This window comes from Coregonus clupeaformis, chromosome 19, assembly GCF_020615455.1.
Source record: "Coregonus clupeaformis isolate EN_2021a chromosome 19, ASM2061545v1, whole genome shotgun sequence".
In the NCBI taxonomy this organism is placed as follows: Eukaryota; Metazoa; Chordata; class Actinopteri; order Salmoniformes; family Salmonidae; genus Coregonus; species Coregonus clupeaformis.
The window spans coordinates 42,459,847-42,472,357 of record NC_059210.1 but is presented as its reverse complement, the minus strand read 5'-3'; the positions used below and the strand labels follow the sequence as shown (position 1 = coordinate 42,472,357).

Sequence of the window (12,511 nt, the reverse complement as noted above, 5' to 3'; positions counted from 1 at the left end):
CCTTCACTTGGAGAACCAAATTAACGTTCCTTCTGAGTGAATCTTGAGTAAGCTGAAGCCGTACGTAACTCACAGGTGTAACTCACAGGTGGACCAGATTCAATTTCTTGCCTGTTTTGAGGGATTGGAATACCCTCACAAGTTCACAAACCCAAGGGCTCATGCTGACTTAGATATTATACTTTAATTCACTGTAGCAACACTGCCCTGGGAGAGAACAGCTGTCAAAACAAATGTGAATGGACAGGAATATGAAAAAGAACAAGAGGCCGGCACACTGAATATGCTCCCAATTTACCACCTTTAATGGACAACATTTCAATCCAATATGGACCTGACAAATATCCATGAAGGATCAAAACGTTTTCCAATAAAGGTGGTAAACTGGAGCTGGTAACCCTCCCCCAGCACCTTAGTTGTTTAAGGATGTGCGTATGACCACTAACTTTTCAACAGACAGGAATATATCACATTTTAACAGTACCAGTTCCCTATTGACCAGATAGCAGAAATTGGGTGTCTACTAATACATATTGCAGGTGAAGTCACCGATCAATATGCAGTCCAATCAATCAAGATGTAACCGAAACAACTTAAAACTTAGTTGTGATATTGGCAAATGAAGACAAATGGAGAATGACTTCAAAACAACCATTCTTGTGATGTTTTCAAGTCAACATAAGAGCTATGATATGCACTGACCCAGCATGTTTACACACAGGGATTTCAAATCAAATCAAATGTTATTTGTCACATGCAACACAAGGTGTAGACCTTACCATGAAATGCTTACTTACAAGCCCTTAACCAACAATGCCGTTTTAAGAAAATAGTTAAGAAAATATTTACTAAAGAAACTAAAGTAAAAATAATAATAAAATAATAAAGTTACACAATAAAATAACAATAATGAGGCTATATACAGGGGGTACCGGTACCGAGTCAATGTGGGGGGGCACAGGTTAGTCGAGGTAATTTGTACATGTAGGTAGGGGTAAAGTAACTATGCATAGAAAATAAACAGTGAGTAGCAGCAGTGTAAAAACAAAGGGGGGGGGGGGGGTCAATGCAAATAGTCCGGATGGCCATTTGACTAATTGTTTAGCAGTCTTATGGCTTGGGAGTAGAAGCTGTTAAGGAGCCTTTTGGACCTAGACATGGCGCTCCGGTGCGGTAGCAGTGCGAACAGTCTATGACTTGGGTGACTGGAGTCTTTGAGCCTTCCTCTGACACGCCTAGTATATACAGTAGGTCGTGGATGGAAGGAAGCAATGGTGCAGCTGTAGAACCTTTTGAGGATCTGGGGACCCATGACAAATCTTTTCACGACTTTCTTGGTGTGTTTGGACCATTACATTTTACATTTTAGTCATTTAGCAGACGCTCTTATCCAGAGCGACTTACAGGAGCAATTAGGGTTAAGTGCCTTGCTCAAGGTCACATCGACAGATTTTTCACCTAGTCAGCTCGGGGATTAGAACCAGCGACCTTTCGGTTACTGGCACAACGCTCTTAACCACTAAGCTACCTGCCGCCCCATGATAGTTTGTTGGTGATGTGGACACCAAGGAACTTGAAACTCTTGACCCGCTCCACTACAGCCCCGTCGATGTGAATGGGGGCGTGTTTTCGGCCCTCCTTTTCCTGTAGTCCACGATCATCTCTTTTGTCTTGCTCACGTTGAGGGAGAGGTTGTTGTCCTGGCACCACACTGCCAGGTCTCTGACCTCCTCCCTATAGGCTGTCTCATCGTTGTCTGTGATCAGGCCTACCACTGTTGTGTCGTCAGCAAACTTAATGATGGTGTTGGAGTCATGCATGGCCACACAGTCGTGGGTGAACAGGGAGTACAGGAGGGGACTAAGCACGCACCCCTGAGGGGTCCCCGTGTTGAGGATCAGTGTGGCAGATGTCAGGAAGTCCAGGATCCAGTTGCAGAGGGAGATGTTTAGTCCCAGGGTCCTTAGCTTAGTGATGAGCTTTGTGGACACTATGGTGTTGAACGCTGAGCTGTATTCAATGAACAGCATTTTCACATAGGTGTTCCTTTTAACCAGGTGGGAAAGGGCAGTGTGGAGTGCGATTGAGATTGCATCATCTGTGGATCTGTTGTGGCGGTACGCGAATTGGAGTGGGTCTAGGGTTTCCGGCATGATGGTGTTGATGTGAGCCATGACCAGACTTTCAAAGCACTTCATGGCTACTGACGTGAGTGCTACGGGGCGGTAGTCAGTTAGGCAGGTTACTTTCGCTTTCATGGGCACAGGGACTATGGTGGTCTGCTTGAAACATGTGGATTTTACAGACTCGGTCAGGGAGAGGTTGAAAATGTCAGTGAAGACACTTGCCAGTTGGTCCGCACATGCTCTGAGTACACATCCTGGTAATCGGTCTGGCCTGCGGCCTTGTGAATGTTGACCTGTTTAAAGGTCTTACTCACATCGGCTACGGAGAGCATGATCACATAGTCGTCCGGAACAGCTGGTGCTCTCATGCATGCTTCAGTGTTCCTTGCCTCGAAGTGAGCATAAAAGGCATTTAGCCCGTCTGGTAGGCTCGCGTCAATGGGCAGCTCATGACTGGGTTTCCCTTTGTAGTCTGTAATTGTTTGCAAGCCCTGCCACATCCGATGAGCGTCACAGCCGGTGTAGTAGGATTCAATCTTAGTCCTGTATTGACGCTTTGCCTGTTTGATGGTTCGTCTGAGGGCATAGCAGGATTTCTTATAAGTGTCCGGATTAGTGTCCCGCTCCTTGAAAGCAGCAGCTTTAGCCTTTAGCCCGGTGCGGATGTTGCCTGTAATCCATGGCTTCTGGTTGGGAAATGTACGTACGGTCACTGTGGGGATGATGTCATCGATGCACTTATTGATGAAGCCGGTGCCTGAGGAGGTATACTCTCAGATTTGTGACAATCAAAGATATTTAGGCAATGCCTATTGTTTGAGGCTCTCCACATTGCTCCAGTCTGGGTGTGATTGAAGGTTTGTGTATGTGTACGTGTGTGTGTCTGTGTATTTGTTTTTTGGCAGGGAGCCTGATATTCCGGCCTGGGCCCCCTTACTCTACCAGCTGCAACTCCTGAACATCAGAGAGAAGCCCGACCCCCTGATTCTCCCTATCTCTGACCGTATCCGCATCGGCAACCAGAAACGAGAGCGGGGGAATTTCCACTTCCAGAGGGAGGAGTACAGCATGGCTGCCAGGGCCTACTGGACGGCTCTGGACGTCCTTACTACACGCACTAAAGGTAATCCTTTCCTTCATCACGTGCATTATGCTACACACACACACACACACACACACACACACACACACACACACACACACACACACACACACACACACACACACACACACACACACACACACACACACACACACACACACACACACACACACACACACACACACACACACACACACAAACAGCAGTAAACAGATGTTTTATAACTAGCATACTTCAGAGAAATACAGCTTCTACATTTCCAACACCCAATTGCATGATAGTCTCCTCATGGCTAACTGCTAGTCCATCTCAGCACTAATCATGCTAACATAATGCAGAGGCACATCCACCAGAGGTGACTGTCAGGAGAAATGTTATTGTTAATTCTTATGGTAATCAAACCTAATAAACTTTCATGTTAATTCAAGGTCCTTAATCATTTTAATTACTGGAAAGGCAGGGTGGACCCAAGAGAGACATTTGACAGAAATGAGTCAGTGAGGAGAAGAGCATGGGCTGCCTCTAAATGTTTCAATGATGATGGGCCAATGGTTACATTTTCCTCAGCATTTAATAAGCAATGAATATACTTGATGCAACAAGACTGCGAATTTATCGGATGAGCGGGTGAGATAATGCTAGAGAATATTCCGAAATTCAATAGATGGCAGATAACTCCATCATTGAAAATCTGCATTAGAATTATCACTGCATATCCCAACAGATAGTCATCACACTATGATGTAGTGGCATAAGGCATTATGTTTTTGTAAAGCAAAGGTTCACATGCTGGGATGGTTTTTGTCAGATAAATACATAAAAAATATAAATAGAACTTGCATCAAAACACTCTGCTTTACGTCTCTAGTGACTATTCACACTTGAACCCACAATGGCATAACCCCACTCCTGGAATCTGAGCAAGATGAATCAACCTTGTCTGTCTCTAGAATATCCTGTAAATCCTTGAATAGCTGCTCTTTCCCCCTAATCTAGATCCTAACATAGCTCTGCTAACAGCAATCCCTCAAAGATCTTAGACTAATAACTCTCACTTTAGGTGTGGGTTGTGACAGAGAGACTTCCAAACTCACAGCAGTGTCAAAGTCAGCACTTCCATAATGCGATGTGGTTTGACAATAACACTGACATTTTGCCAAAGCAGAGATGAGTGGCCAACACCGAGATGGAGACAGCAGTGAACGCATCAATTCTGGCTTAATGACAATCGCGAAAGGTCATTACACTTTTTGGTGTTTTGTGTAACAGATGTCTTTTTCCATTCACCACTGTTTGGAGGCTGGAAATATGTTAAAATCTTCAAAAAGAAACAAAAATAGCTTCTTAGCAAATAACAATTTCTATAGCAAGAATTTTGCTAGGACTGTCTGTGTCAGTGGGGAGGCGAAAACTGAAAACTAGCTGTTATTGACAGAGAGGTTTGAAACTCTTTCTTATTGGTCTATTAACTAATTTACTCACCAGGCAGGACAAAACTCCATCCCACCAAAACAGACTGAAATTTCAAGCGGTCCTTTCAAACAGCTCTTAGGGAGAGTGGGGTAAGGTGAGCAATGTTTTACATTCAGCATCACTCCGTCAAGGGAATATAGTATTATTTCTAACAAAGATATCTACCTATATTTGGAAATAATCAGAATTCATGTAAATATTAGTTTTAAAACATAGCTTGTCCCAAAAAAGTGTTCTCTTGTCACAACTTACTCCGTTTTATCATTCTAAGGATCTTTTAACACAGGCTTAACACCTAACAAACACTTTACACTTAACATAGGCCATTATTCCAACCTCATAGTGTAGAAATATACACTGAGTATCCATGACATAGACTGACCAGGTGAATCCAGGTGAAAGCTATGATCCCTTATTGATGTCCCTTGTTAAATCCACTTCCAATCAGTGTAGATGAAGGGGAGGAGACAGGTTAAAGACAGATTTTTAAGCCTCGAGACAATTGAGATTGTGTATGTGTGCCATTCAGAGGGTGAATGGGCAAGACAAAAGAGTTAAGTTCCTTTGAACGAGGTAGGTGCCAAGCGCACCGGTTTGTGTCAAGAACTGCAACGCTGCTGGGTTTTTTATGCTCAACAGTGTCCTGTGTGTATCAAGAATGGTATACCACCCAAAGGACATCCAGCCAACTTGACACAACTGTGGGAAGTATTGGAGTCAACATGGACCAGCAATTTGCATACCGCCCCAACAGATCCACAGATGACGCAATCTCTATTGCACTCAACAATGCCCTTTCCCACCTGAACAAAAGGAACACCTACTTGAGAATGCTGTTCATTGACTAGAGCTCAGCGTTCAACACCATAGTGCCCTCAAAGCTCATCACTAAGCTAAGGACCTTGGGACTAAACACCTCCCTCTGCAACTGGATCCTGGACTTTCTGACAGGCCGCCCCCAGGTGGTAAGGGTAGGCCACAACAAATCTGCCACGCTGATCCTCAACACGGGGGCCCCTCAGTGGTGCATGCTTAGTCCCCTCCTGTACTGCCTGTTCACCCATGACTGCGTGGCCAAGCACGACCCCAACACCATCATTAAGTTAGCCGACGGCACAACGGTGGTAGGCCTGATCACCGACAACGACGAGTCATCCTATAGGGAGGAGGTCAGAGACCTGGAAGTGTGGTGCCAGGACAACAACCTCTCCCTCAATGTGATCAAGACAAAGGAGATGATCGTGAACTACAGGAAAAGCAGGGCCGAGCATGCCTCAATTATCATCAACAGGGCTGTAGTGGAGCAGGTTGAGAGCTTCAAGTTCCTTGGTGTCCACATCACCAACAAACTGTCATTCTGAGGGTAAAGGGAGGGGGAGTGTAACTCAATACTAGGAAGGTGTTCGTAATGTTTGGTATACTCAGTGTATACAGTGCCTTCGGAAATTATTCAGACCCCTTTACTTTTTCCACTTTTTGTTAGGTTACAGCCTTATTCTAAAATGAATTACATTGATGAGGGAAAAAATCTATCTACACACAATACCCCATAATGACAAAGCAAAAACTGGTTTTTCGAAACTTTTTGCTAATTTATTAAAAATACAAAACTGAAATATTACATTTACATAAGTATTCAGACCCTTTACTCAGTACTTTGTTGAAGCACCTTTGGCAGCGATTACAGCCTCGAGTCTTCTTGGGTATGACGTTACAAGCTTGGCACACCTGTATTTGGGGAGTTTCTCCCAATCTTCTCTGCAGGTCCTCTCAAGCTCTGTCAGGTTGGATGGGGAGCGTTGCAGCACAGCTATTTTCAGGTCTCTCCAGAGATGTTCGATCGGGTTCAAGTCCGGGGGCCACTCAAGGACATTCAGAGACTTGTCCCAAAGCCACTCCTGCGTTGTCTGGGCTGTGTGCTTAGGGTCGTTGTCCTGTTGGAAGGTAAACCTTCATGCCAGTCTGAGGTCCTGAGCGCTCTGGAGCAGGTTTTCATCAAGGATCTCTCTGTACTTTGCTCCGTTCATCTTTGCCTTGATCTTGACTAGTCTCCCAGTCCCTGCCACTGAAAAACATCCCCACAGCATGTTTCTGCCACCCCCATGCTTCACCGTAGGGATGGTGCCAGGTTTCCTCCAGACGTGACTCTTGGCATTCAGACCAAAGAGTTCATTCCTGGTTTCATCAGACCATAGAATCTTGTTTCTCAAAGTCTGAGAGTCTTTAGGTGCCTTTTGGCAAACTCCAAGCGGGCTGTCATGTGCCTTTTACTGAGGAGTGGCTTCCGTCTGGCCACTCTACCATAAAGGCCTGATTGGTGGAGTGCTGCAGAGATGGTTGTCCTTCTGGAAGGTTCTCCCATCTCCACAGAGGAACTCTGGAGCTCTGTCAGAGTGACCATCGGGTTCTTGGTCACCTCCCTGACCAAGGACCTTCTCCCCCGATTGCTCAGTTTGGCCAGACGGCCATCTCTAGGAAGAGTCTTGGTGGTTCCAAACTTCTTCCATTTAAGAATGATGGAGGCCACTGTGTTCTTGGGGACCTTCAATGCTGCAGAAATGTTTTGGTACCCTTGCCCAGATCTGTGCCTCGACACAATCCTGTCTCTGCACTCTACGGACAATTCCTTCGACCTCATTGCTTGGTTGTTTTTGCTCTGACATGCACTGTCAACTGTGGGACCTTATATAGACAGGTGTGTGCCTTTCCAAATCATGTCCAATTAATTGAATTTACCCCAGGTGGACTCCAATCAAGTTGTAGAAACATCTCAAGGATGATCAATGGAAAAAGGATGCACCTGAGCTCAATTTCATGTCTTATAGCAAAGGGTCTGGATACTTATGTAAGTAGGGTGTTTCTGTTTTACATTTGTAATACATTAGCAAAAATGTATAAAAACCTGTTTCGCTTTCTCATTATGGGGTATTGTGTGTAGATTGCTGAGGATTTTTATTTATTTAATCCATTTTAGAATAAGGCTGTAACGTAACAAAATGTGGAAAAAGTCAAGGGGTCTGAATACTTTCCAACTGCACTGGGCCTTTAACAGTGGATTTTTATAGTTGAGGAAAACAAACAGAGATGTCCTTAGTACATCAAATACTCAGTCTCTCCTCCGTTCAGCTCCTTTGTAAGTATATCATTCTCCCTGAAACCCAGAGAGACTGGGGCTCCCAGGACATATACATGACAATAGCCCAAGTGTGAGAGGCTGTGTGGCTTGTTTCCCTCCCTGTAGATGGTGGAAGTGCCATGCTGGTGGAGGGGGAGGAGGTGCTGGACTACCGGGTGAAGTGTCTCAACAACCTGGCAGCGGCTCAGCTGAAACTGGAGCAGTACGACGACGCACTACACACCAGCCGGGATGTTTTGTCCCTGGACCCACAAAATGTCAAAGCCCTCTTCAGGACAGGAAAGGTTAGGGACACACTAACATCACATTAACTCACCTTCAATCCCCTGTCACTAGTCTACAGTGCCTGGGTGCATGAAACATTATATTACATAACCCTATTCAGATATTTTAGATGAGTGTAAAGATTTACTGCGAATCAACATGTACTACTGAAACATGTACAGTAAACTACTGAAGGATGATGTTGATTTAGCTGTTCAGAGATATTGCAATCGGTTTGCAGCTTCTGTCAGACAAGAGCGAGTACCAGGAGGCCATGGAGATACTGAAGAAGGCCCTGAAACTGGAGCCGTCCACCAAGGTGAGATAGACAGACTATCTAAATGAGCACATCTCTAGGTTCTCACCACCTCCACCTCTCCTTAGCCTCTAGCCTGCTAGTGAAATCCACCCCCCACAAACAGATCAAGGATCCATGTCCACTACAGGTCCCTGAAATAATTTCCCAATCAAAAAGACACTGTCTCAGCTGACACTAGGTCAGAGATTTCTCATTTTATTTCCATCACAATACTCAACAAGTTCATAAATCATGTCTGGAGTAGTGTGTGACTCACAGTTCACACTTAGTTAACGGCGTTACAGTATGTACTATAGCCCAATACCGCCAAAGTCAAAGTAACGCCAAAAATGAAGCCGTTGAGCATGAGTTTGTGTTGTATTTTACAGCACTTAAAGTATTGTACTTGAATTGGAAACTATATTCCCGGTTTTCACTCTACTTTGTCACACAGCATGTTTACTATGACAAGCGCTGAGAAACTGAGAATATGCAGACTCAGTCATGGAAAATTCCCCCAAAACATATAATGGGTGTGCTTCAAAAACAATTACGGTAGATGTCACCTCTGTATTGGTTTAGACTAGAACACGTGGAATGAGATGTTTTTCCATGACCAGAAAAAACGGAGGCCTGAAAACTCACCTCAGATTTTGCGCATGGGTACAATATAGTTTAGCAAAGCAAAGTCAACCAAAGGTATTAGAGCCCAGACACTTTGCAAAGATAATTGTGTAGTGTTACTTCTATAGCCACAGTGAAGACCTGTTCTGTCTTGCTCCTAGTGCTGTCTGCAAAATTCTCTACTCAGCCACAAAGATTAGAGTTGTCCGGAAACACTGATGTCATACTTTGAGTAATAAAGCAAATCAACATTTTCATTAATTTAACACTTTTAAGTCCTCCATTAGGATCCAAGTTACAAGGAGAGCCTACAGTTAGTTAATAATATCATATTCTTACTCATTATGCCCCCCCAAAAACTCCAATGCAAAGAAAATACAAAGTGCTACTTTTTTGTATACAGAAACGTTTGCCCTTGTGGGTTTGTTTGTTGTTTTTAAACCATGCTCTGAATGTGTTTTTCTGTGGCCATCGCCCAACTTGGCTTGACCTGCAGTGTGCACTGGTGGTGGTGAGACAGTGTTGTCTAGACAAAACTAAAATATCTGCTGCCTTGGTAATTACACCCTTGTCTTGATGGCGGATAAAAATCTTTCCCCCCAGAGACCTTATTTAGCTGAGTAGGTAAGGAATTGAAAAGCAGAAACATTCTGAATCCAAATGACATATACAAGCCTTTTTGCACTATTGACACTGCCTACCAGAAATATTACATTATTATCAATCATCGTGGTAAGAAAGAACATCAATCTTTTGATTGACCAGAGCTTGGTCATCAAATCTCATTATTAATTTAAGTCCTAAAAAATAAAGTGTAATTTCAGTATCACTAGAATTATCAAAGACGATTAGGCTACCGAGACCCTACCAAATACAAAGAAATGCGAAACTAAGTACACTACAAAACATAAAACCATTTTGACACATTGCTATCGGTTCATGAAATCCGAGAAAAATGTGCTGTACCACACAGACAATTCTTTGGGTATCTGCAAGTAAGACATTTTATTGAATCTAAGATGGTGTTCCCCCCGCAGAACCCAATACGAACCCCAGTTGACAATCTCTTGTTGAAAGCTGACAGACCTAAGCACTTTATTTCCTACTTTTATGCTGCTATACACACAAATGTTGAAAGTAGCTTGAGTGCCCTGATTAGGGTATGAGAAACAGAGCTGGGAAGAGGCTCAGAAATCCAAAACTGTACAAAGGCTATGCTCAAGGCAAGCCGACTGTTCACCTGCAACAAGGTGCAAGAGATGCAATATACGAATATGCAAAGGATCATAGGACTCCCATTATATGGAATAAAAAGAATGCAGAATGATCTGATACCTGCTGTAAGTGTAAGAAGGAAAAAGGCACCCAAGGCCACCTGGGAAAATTTCTGGGAGAATTTATAAACAGAGCTGGATGGCATGTTCAGCTGTCCTATAAGAATGGACCCATGGCTATTTGTATTGGGTGTCGTCAGAAACAGGCCCTCACTTACCTTAGCACAGCTCAATCTCCTTAACTCTTTGTGGCCCACAAATGCATTCTCCTTAACTGGATAAAAGACCAGCCACCAACAATACATTTTTCCTCCATGCTCCGTTAGGGGCATTTTGTATTTTATTTACTACAGCCACACACAACAGTCAAATTAATAAAGGCATGTAATGAAAGCTGATGAGGCCAGGTTGAATGAAAAGAAAGTTCGTTACGGGTAATGAAACATTGTAAGAGAGCAGAGAACTGAAAGTGAATGTATAATTATTTTCTTTTTTTTGTGTGTGTGTGTTTTTGTTTTTGTTTACTGTCACTGTTTTGTTTTGGTGTTAGTTGGTTATGCTATGTTTTATGTTACCTTGTTTCATTTTTAATTCAATTATATGTACATATATACAATTTGTTTATGATGTTGACCTGAAACAAGGAAAATTTAATAATACAAATATGTATCTAAAAGACAACTTTGGTGAGGAGGGCTTAACAGGAAACTGCAATATATTTGTTGTATAATATTGGTTGACAATTACATTTTATGGTGGAAATATATATATATTTTTATGTGATTGTCAAGAATGTCAAAATTAGGGATCTAATTCAAACTGATCAAGTCCAACTATTGCTTGAGCCTGAGCCTGAGATGCATTTAATATGATCTATGCTACCATCTACAGGACAACTCCTATACTACAACCTCATTCTCAATGACAATCCATCTAGCCCACTTTACTGCTAAACTACTCAATTGTAGTGTATAAGATGTTCCTTTATGAGTACACACCCAACACCCCATCATTAATCTTATTTCACAGTGAGGTTATTAAGGTAAGTCACTACAGTATCTCTCTTTCTCTTCCCAGGCCATCCATGTTGAGCTGTCCAAGCTAGTGAAAAGGCAATCAGGAGGCAAAGACACCCAGAAGTGGCAAGCCAAACCTGCCCAGCTCCTTGGAGACAATATTGCCCCATTTCTGACTCCTTCTAACAAGAAGCCACCTGTAAGCCACTGAGAACTTTCCCTGAGTGAAATGTTTCAGTTTAATTCAGTTCACGAGAATGTTTTTTTTTTTTGACTGTTTATTGACATTATGTCACTTGGTGTTTCAGGGAATTTCATGGAAGTTCCTGCTTGGTGCTCTGGTGGTGGCCTTGGGCAGTTTAGTGACGTCAGTGGTTCTGACTGCAAGAAACTGATGTCCTCTACAAAGGAACTGTCCTCTACAAGTCAAGCTCATGAATACTAAACTGAGTTGTCTGCTGTGAATATATATATTTTTTTAAAGTGAACTGCACTATGGAAAGACCTGTATCAATGTTCACTGACATACTGTAGCAGCACCAACATTTGCACCACAGCAGTATTGTCATGTTACAGCTTTTGAATGTATTGTATGAATGAGGGGCTTCTGTAATAACAGGATATTTGTGTCCCAATAAATTGTATCTATGTCAATGGAAAATCTAATAAACAAAAGTGTACTGTCTGTTGATACAGAAACAACATCAGTTAAGCTGCATACTTTAATAGCTATATTCCAGTCATTACTTATGTTGAAAAGTAAAATGTTTTCAATCATTTGAGGCTATAAAGTTGTTTTACAGTCGAGTGGCCTACCAACCACCATAACAGGCGCTCTTTGCTGTTAAAGAAATTAGTATATTGCAGATATTTCTTAGCAAAGAAAAGAGAAACCTGCATGCTGCTCTTGCTAGTATCACTGTTGTCTATTGAATATTATACAACGTGTGGGTCTAATCCTGGATACTGATTGGTTAAAACCGCATTCCAGACGGTGTCTATTCCACAAGTTACCACCTGCTAAAGCTATGACCTTGAAATGCCTATTTACTCTGTTCCATCTCACTGCGCAATCCACTGTTTTATCAGCCCAGCCAGGCAATTTATGAACTTGATCTCCACTATAAAAAGCATGTAGACATTATCTCACATTTCTTTTAGACCAGCATTGATTTTCAACAGCAGAGATTTGTATAGA

The 12,511-nt window shown here is 42.8% G+C and overlaps 1 protein-coding gene across 2 annotated transcripts in view; it reads left to right on the top strand.

The window, feature by feature from the left end:
- LOC121531933 (peptidyl-prolyl cis-trans isomerase FKBP8-like) overlaps positions 1 to 11,985 on the top strand; it is a 58,313-nt gene extending 46,328 nt beyond the window's left edge. Inside the window, exons 5-9 of one of the 2 annotated variants that reach the window (XM_045204967.1) lie at positions 3,032 to 3,249; positions 7,943 to 8,121; positions 8,343 to 8,420; positions 11,375 to 11,512; positions 11,622 to 11,985. In XM_045204967.1, the coding sequence (XP_045060902.1) occupies positions 3,032 to 3,249; positions 7,943 to 8,121; positions 8,343 to 8,420; positions 11,375 to 11,512; positions 11,622 to 11,708 (700 nt within the window). In that variant the 3' untranslated portion in view covers positions 11,709 to 11,985. The remainder of the gene's footprint in view (positions 1 to 3,031; positions 3,250 to 7,942; positions 8,122 to 8,342; positions 8,421 to 11,374; positions 11,513 to 11,621) is intronic. The other variant, XM_045204968.1, reaches the window with a different exon arrangement.
- Positions 11,986 to 12,511: the final 526 nt, after the last annotated feature.